Source organism: Marmota marmota, unplaced genomic scaffold (assembly GCF_001458135.2).
Source record: "Marmota marmota marmota unplaced genomic scaffold, marMar, whole genome shotgun sequence".
NCBI lineage: Eukaryota > Metazoa > Chordata > Mammalia > Rodentia > Sciuridae > Marmota > Marmota marmota.
Window position 1 is genome coordinate 396,779 of NW_026000077.1, and position 8,273 is coordinate 405,051.

An 8,273-nucleotide genomic window follows, 5' to 3' on the forward strand; every position below is an offset into this window, starting at 1 on the left:
AAAAAAAAAAAAAAAAAAGACTTCTAATTCTATAGTTTGTTGTCATTGTTTCTAGTCCCTAAGTAGGGAGCAGGAGCATTTACCTCAGAATTGCTAGAAATATGTATTATGTTTTCTGTCATGAAAGCATGTTATTAAAAATGTGCAAGCTCACTTGTGATTGTTCTGTTTGAATATTCCAGTTTACAATAAAAAATTATATATTTATAATTGGATTTTTTTTAATTATAGGAGCAGTTTACAGCGATGAGGGATTTATATATGAAGAATGGCCAAGGATTCGCACTAGTATATTCTATTACAGCTCAGTCCACGTTTAATGACTTACAGGACTTGAGGGAACAGATTTTACGGGTTAAGGATACAGAAGATGTAAGTATTTTTCTTTTATATGCTGCCATCTCTCTGTGGCCAAATAAGGTGTCTGATTTCTCATCAGTAGCTGATTTGGAAGGAATCTACCACATGCCAAGAAGAGCCCCTATGACCAAAATAAATTTTAACTTTCCAAATTAACCTACAAATAATATGCTGAGATGTTTAAAAAATGAGGATAAAGAACTTGTACTGTGTGGAATAAAAAGTATAGTGGAGGAAGAAGAGAAGTCAAAAGTAATTCATAGAGTGGGTCTCAAGTTGAGCTTTATTATGTCAAAAATAGGGTTCAAGAAACATGTTTCTAATTCTAAAATTCTGTTTGTATAGTTTTTATTTACATGCACTTTTCCCTTTGAATTATGTTAAAGATTTTAATTAACTGGATTTTAGAAGTTTTTAGTTTTGCTTTAGAAATCAAGGATAGCATTTTGTTGGTGGTGTGTATCTTTTTTTCTTTTGCAAAAGTAAAATATATATTTTACTTGTTTACTATTGTTATGAGATAAAGAGAATTTGTTTTCAGTAGTATAAATTAGGGTATAAATTTTCAGTTGTACCTTTCTGTCTCTGTGTCTTCTCTAATTATCAGAGAAAACAGAACCTTAACCTTGGTAATGTTATATGTGGGAGGGATTTACACCATATGTCTCGTGACCACTCATAACCTAATGAATAGTTTTTTTCTTTCCCATGACTGATTTATCTAAGAGAGTTCTGTTTTCATAGGCAATGAGCTCTGGTAATGTTAATCCCTTTACCCCATGTAATAAAAGAAAAAAGATGGAGCTGTAGAGCCTAGTGCATTTAGTCTGACTGTTGACAATTACCTATTTTAGGTAGAAGGTCCACTGTGTCTCTTAAATTCTTTCTTTTGTATAGTGTCCATCAACTCACAAAGACTATTCTTTGAACACCTTCACTGAGGAAGTTAACAGCATGTTAGTTACTTTTTTACTGGAAGTAGGAAGTTGTGGGTAGATATAGCCTAGCATCATCTATGATATGGAGGAAAATGGAAAACATAATTGCTTTGTGGCATTATTTTCATTGTTAATACACCACTTTAATATAGCACTTGAATAATCTTCAAATCTAGATGTCAAATGTAGAAGTAGAAGCTATTACTATGTTGGTCTTGTCACTACTTTTAGCATTTATTAGACCTGTTTGATGAAGCATTTAAGTTACATAGACCTAGTGCATACATTCTTCTCTAGTGCAGAAGGTTCCTTTTCCTTCAGACTTTTCTACTTCAAATTCAGCTATATACAGTAGTCCCCATGAGAATTTTGGGATGTATTCTTAAAGTAACTTAACATGAATCTAATAGGATCTCTTCCATTTTTTTTTTATCTTTTCCCTCTCATTCTATTTTCTGCTCCTCCACCCAAACATACAAAGATACTGTATAGTACCATTTTTTAAGAAATTGGTGAAGTTCTAACACATTTCATTTGATGGCAATTGCTTATTTATAAAGAGGCTAAGTAATGAGTATGTTGTTGCTCATTTCTTTTTTCCTTCGTACAGGTTCCAATGATTTTGGTTGGCAATAAATGTGACCTGGAAGATGAGCGAGTAGTTGGCAAAGAACAGGGCCAGAATTTAGCAAGACAGTGGTGTAACTGTGCCTTTTTAGAATCTTCTGCAAAGTCAAAGATCAACGTTAATGAGGTAACTACAACTACTGGACAGTACAAACATATGCCTTTCTAGTTTTCTTTAACAACCATCTTTTTTTTTTTTTTAAGAAAAAATTTTGGAGCAATATTGATTGCATCACTTTATAGAAAATACTAAGTAATTCCTAGCAACTATATTTCTTAGATTGCATAAGGTCACTTTGATAGCAGTAATGAGGATACTTAAATTTATCTTATTGTCAAAAAGGCTGTTAAAATTAAAGAATATGTATGAGGATCTGTTAAGCCTTTAAATAATATGTCAGAAAGTGGTGTGTGAAAATTGTCACAATACCCTTATGTTGTAACAATTATCTATCCAGATGCATGTAAATAGACTGTAAAGTCAAGTAGGATAGTACAGAATCAAAGTTGTTATAATGAACCTTCACTACCACAGAATTTGATGCTTTGCCTTTAGTGCATGCAGAAAAGTGGGGAATCTATGAGGATAGATGTGTCACTAGAATTTACTGTCCTTTATGCCTGATACAGCAAGTGCACAAGGCTCTTTTTGGTTCCTGAATTAAGGACTCTGCTTTCTTGAATATAACTGTGGGCTAGAGTGCTTTAGCAAGTAAGCTATGTGCCTGGGTGCCTGGCTCTTTATAAAGGACCAACTTTACTGATTCCCTGAGAAAATCAGTACAATTCTCAACTAATCTCCACTAATCAAACAAAAACTTAAGTAATTCCATTTGCTTTTCTTAACTTTACCACAAACATTTTTAAAACAGCAACAACAGAGGGTCCTCCTTTCCTTTCCTTTCTTGTTTGCTTGCCATTTGTAGCATCACAGTTAGTCAGAATTCAGATCACTTAAAACACAGACTAACAATAAGAGAACGTGCCAGGCAAGGTGGCATACGCCTGTAATCCCAGTGACTTGGGAGGCTGAGACAGGAGGATTTAGTTCAATGCCAGCCTCAGCCACTAAGCAAGGCACCAAGCAACTCAGTGAGACCCTGTTTCTAAATGAAATACAAAATAGGACTGGGGATGTGGCTCAGTGGTTGAGTGCCCCTGAGTTCAACTCCTGGTAACAAAACAAAACAAAAGAATAAGAGAAGGTATTATCTGAGTTCTGTGTTTTTGCTTGCTGTTTCTCTCTCTGGTCTGTGATTCTTGAGGTCACTTTTTTTTTTTTTTTTTAACTAATATTATACTTCTAGACTATTATCTGACTTTCAAAGCAACAAAATTACTTTAAATACCTGGCAGGGAAAAAAATTTCAACATACTCACTAACTCCTGTTTCTTAAAATAATTAAGAATGCCAGCTGGGTGTGGTGGTACATACCTGTAATCCCAGTGACTTGGAAGGCTAAGTAGGAGAATCACAGATTCAAGGCCAGTCTTGACAATTTAATGAGACCATGTCTAAAATAAAAAGGGTTGGGGATATTGCTTAGTAGCAGAGAACCCCAGGTCTAATCCCAGTACTGAAAAAGAAGAAGAAAAGGCAAGCTTGCTTTTTTAGATGAAACTTTTTTTTTTTTTTTTTTTGAGACAGGGTCTCACTAATTTGCCCAGGTTGGCCTTAAATTTGCAATCCTCCTGCCTCAGCCTCCTGAGTCACTGGGATTATAGGCATCTGCTACTACACCTGGCAGGTGAAACCATTTTTAATGAGTATGAAAACAAGAAAGTTTTAAGTTCCATTTATTCAGCAAATATTTATTGAATACCTACTGTGTTCTTGGCACTACAGTAGGCACCTAGGTAATAGTCATCCAGACTGACACTATTCCCACCCTTAAGAAGTTTACCTCCTAGTAAGGGGAACAAGTCCTGCTGAGTTCTTCAATGACAGATGTTTCTTATTCACTGCCAAGTAAATGAAAGGAAATTTGATAATATATCCAGCTTTAACTTTCTGTACTGTAGAATTATAATTTCCTAAAGGTTATTTTGAAAAATGTAGTATGATAAAATTCTAACTTTTATTGCAATTTTATGTAAAAGAAAGAAAAAGTAACTTTGATAAATAACACATTAAGACTGGTAAATTTACTTGGTTAGTGAAACAGTGGTATAAGGTCAACTTTTGTAGGATTGTTGGTTTAAGGATCCATTCCTTACTGTCCCTGACCTTACCCTCACTGGTTCCCACCCCCAACTTCATTGAGTTCTGGTGCTTAGTTGGGCCAGGGTCCAGCACACAGGGCCTCTTCCAGTGAGAGCCACAGTACAGCGAGGAACTGTTCCTCATCTTTTGTCATTGCATGCAGTTTCAATGTAGCAAACTAGTTTTTCACAGCAGTCTTGTTAAAGTCAACCCTTGAAGTGAAGGTTTATAAAACAAAGGTCAAAAAACAATAAAACAAAATAAAAGGCACTAGCCATTTTATAAGAATTTTTACTTTTTAAATTTAAACTTTATGCTAGAAATTCTTGTGAGTATAATTTGGGATATCTCTCTCTCTCTCTCTCTCTCTCTCTCTCATATTTCTCTCTTCATATCCTAATAATCCAGCAACAGGATTCCTTTGATAGTTCATAGTTTCTCAGATGGCTTAAGCTGTCTTATAAATGTTTGTATGATTCCAAATGCCTGAAGATAGAAGGATAATACTTTCATAAGATTCAACTCTTGGCCTTAACTAGACAAGGACATACTGCTTGGCTAAGCTCTCTAATTTTCTGATTTTTTTAAACTCTTTTCCACACCACTTTTTGTGTTCTAAATGTAGTATGTAGCTATTCCCGAACCACATCAATCCTAATCAAGAATTAATTGTTCTTTGCTGAAGCTGGAGTAATAATTGGAATCAAGACGTCCCAATTTAGGAATGGGAGAGGGATTGAGAAACTTTATTCTGTGTTCCCTTTAGATTTAGTTCAGAGAGATGAGGAAGAACCTAGGCTGGGGACTTTCAGCATTTCTAACCAAATATTATAGTTCGAACTTGTCCTCATCACTGAACCATCTGCTGCTGTGAGGTAGGCAATGTTTTCCAAAGAAATAACTTAAAATAATACTACAAAAATTAGTTACCTTTGTGTATAATATGTGCCAGAGTCTGGAAACTGACTGGCATGAAGAAACTGAAATAGAAACTACACATATGTTTAATGACTTAATGTTGTGGTTTACCATTTTATTATTTTTCATATTATAGTTTACACTTGAGCCTCAGGAACTAATGAGAGCTCATTCATGGCTTATGCATGTTAAGTTCTTGAAGACTTCGGAGTTGAAAACAGCTTGAATTTTGGAGTTGTAAAATCAACTACCATTTTATTCATCAATTCTGTGTTTTTCTTAGAAATAAAATAATAGTTAAGTGGTTTCAAGAAGATGGGAGTGGGGAGGATGGGGCAGAAAGAAAAGAATATAAATTATTTACAGCTTTGGAATATATCACTCCATATTTTTTGCCTTTTTAACAATGTAATATTTTGACCATTTAAAAAAGTAAATAGATGATTGTTTATCATCTAAAAGAAATGTGACTACTTACTATCTTAAATACAGGTCAATAATTTTAAACTATTTTAAAATGTACTCAAAAGACCTAAGAATAATAAATTTCTGTGTACTTTTTATTCAGATTCTTCAGTTATTAACATTTTGCCACAGGTTTGTAAAAATAGTATTCATTTATTCCTAAATATTTTAGTATGTATATCCTTGAATCAAAGACATTCTCTTACATAGCCACAACAAAACTATTAAAATCAAGAAAGTTGGACTGGGGTGTAACTTCATAGTAGAACACTTAACAACATACGTGTTCAAGATCATCCTAGGGTCAATCCCCAGCACCACAAAAGAAATAAAGAAAAATAATATCAGGAAAATTGATAATAACATAATTCGTGTTTGGTGTATATCCAGATTTTGCCAGTTGTCCCTGTGTTGCTCCTTGAAGCCAGTTTGTTTGGGAGTTTTGTTATTGTTGTATTGGGGATTGAATCCAGGACGTTACACAATACTATTCAAGTGCTGTTCCACAGAGTTATACCCCAAGAACTTTTTATATTATTTTTATTTTTGGAGGGGGGAGGATACCAGGAATTGAACTCAGGGTGCTCAACCACTGAGCCACATCCCCAGCCCTGTTTTGTATTTTATTTAGAGACAGGGTCTCTCTGAGTTGTTTGGCGCCTGCCTCGCCATTGCTGCCTGTCCCAGCTGCTGCTGGAATTACAGGCATGTGCCACTGTGCCTGGCATGAGAACTTTTTGAGACAGGGTGTCACTAAATTACTCAGGCTGACCTTGCCATTCTCCTGCCTCAGCTTTCTCAGTAATTGGGATTACAGGCATGTGCCACCATGCCCAGCTAGGCAGGCTTTGTTTTTGTTTTGGGTTTTTTTTTTTTTTTTTTTCCTTTTTAGGCAGTATATATATATTTTTTTTTATCCATCTCTGCAAAGCACTGTTTATTCCAGATAAGTAACTGTAAGGGACTTCCATGATACTTGTTTTTATCCCAGGTCTGCATTTCATAGTGAAGTGCCAAATTCAGCTGATCTATTCCAAGTTTCAACACTTTTGTATTCTTACCACTATAAATTGTATATAATTATATCAGAATTAAAATAATCTGCTTTTGCGAAATAAGTATGGCTGTACTTTTATCTTTGATACTATGTACTTTTACTTTAACATATCATTTGTCCCTTCAAATCAAGGATCAGTGAACTTTTTCTGTTTTTTTATTTTAACCAAAATTTGGTATCACTAAAAGGGGTCAAACAGAAATAATATATCTCTATATGTGATACCTGAAGACAGATTGAATACCTCTTTTATCCTATCTCACCCAAAAATGTATAACTGAAATCTAATTGTTAGCCAGTATCAGACAAACTCAAATTCAGGGGAAATTTTATGACTCTACTAGCTTTTTTTCATAAATGACAATGCCCTGAAAGGCAGCATCCAAGGAACTCTTCCTGATTTTAAAAGACTAAAAATTCAGGAAACAAAATGTAGTGTGTGATCCTGGATGAATTAATTCTATCCCTGGAGGGGAAAGTGGCTTTTTAGGACATTATTGGGATAGTTGATGAGACTGCAGTTTGTACTGTAGACAATACAAAGTAAAGTATCAATGCTTAAATATCTTGAATGTGATAACTGTAAGATACTTATGAAAGAGAGTATTCTTGTTCTTAGAAAATACACACTCAATTCATAAGGGACCTATGGAATACAGACTACTCTTATATGGTTGAGAAAAATAAGTGTGTGCATATTTAGAGAGAAAAATGGTAAATTAAGTGGCAAAATGTTACTGATTGGTGGATCAGTACTATTCTTGCAACTTTTCTCTTAATTTTAAAGTTTTTACTACCAGTTCTTAATATTGAATGTCTGAGAGCAATAAATAGGTAAGTCCTGCTTTACCCTAACTGAGGGTCAGCTGGGGCTTCTAAGAAACTCAACTTCAAAACAAAGCAGCAAAATACAGATCTAAGAGCATAATATTTAACAGAACCAAAATTGCTTTGTGGGATGAAGTCTCAAATATTGGTTAAGTACTTTTTCCTTCTTTTTAGATATTTTATGACCTGGTCAGACAGATAAATAGAAAAACACCAGTGGAAAAGAAGAAGCCTAAAAAGAAATCATGCCTGCTGCTCTAGACCCAAAGTCAGCAGCAGCTCTGAGCCAGGTAAGATGCTAAAAGTAAAACAAATGCCTTTCTCATCATTTCCTTTTGGAATTTTTCCAACTTGACCCACTTTTTTTTTTTTTTTAACCTATTCTGGGTATTTCTGAGCTTCTGTGCCTTGTACATGTGATATACCCTTGAAGACACATTCATCTGTTGGATTATTTAGCTTCTGCATGAAATTCTAAGCTGTGAGAGGGTGATGAGCAGGTCTGATTTGCTCACCAATGTGTTTCTAGCACCTGCTGCAGGATGGGTATTAATCATATGCATGCCTGTAATCCCAGCAACTCAAGAGGCTCAGGGAAGAGGATTGCATGTTCAAGGCCAGCCTCAGCAATTTAGTGAGACCCTGTCTCAAAACAGAAGATAAAAAGGGCCAAGGATGTAGCTCAGTGGTAAAGCACCCCTGGGTTCAATCCCCAGTACCAATTTAAAAAAAAAAAAAATCTTAATGGATAATAGGTATTCAAAAAATAGGGCTTGGGGCTGGGGATGTAGCTCAAGAGTAGAATACTTGCCTAGCATGTCTGAGGCCCTGGATTCAATCCCCAGCCCTGCAAAAAAAAAAAAAAAAAAAAAAAAAA

The 8,273-nt window shown here is 34.9% G+C and overlaps 1 protein-coding gene across 5 annotated transcripts in view; it reads left to right on the forward strand.

The window, feature by feature from the left end:
• The window catches only part of Rap1a (RAP1A, member of RAS oncogene family), a 76,970-nt gene that overhangs the window by 65,824 nt on the left and 2,873 nt on the right, over positions 1–8,273 (forward strand). For 4 of the 5 annotated variants that reach the window (XM_048814515.1, XM_048814514.1, XM_015502175.2 and 1 more), the window contains 3 exons: positions 232–372; positions 1,909–2,052; positions 7,571–7,686. In XM_048814515.1, coding sequence (XP_048670472.1) covers positions 232–372; positions 1,909–2,052; positions 7,571–7,657 — 372 coding nt within the window. In that variant the 3' untranslated portion in view covers positions 7,658–7,686. Of the gene's footprint in view, positions 1–231; positions 373–1,908; positions 2,053–4,894; positions 5,004–7,570; positions 7,687–8,273 lie in introns of all 5 variants that reach the window. The other variant, XR_007351738.1, reaches the window with a different exon arrangement.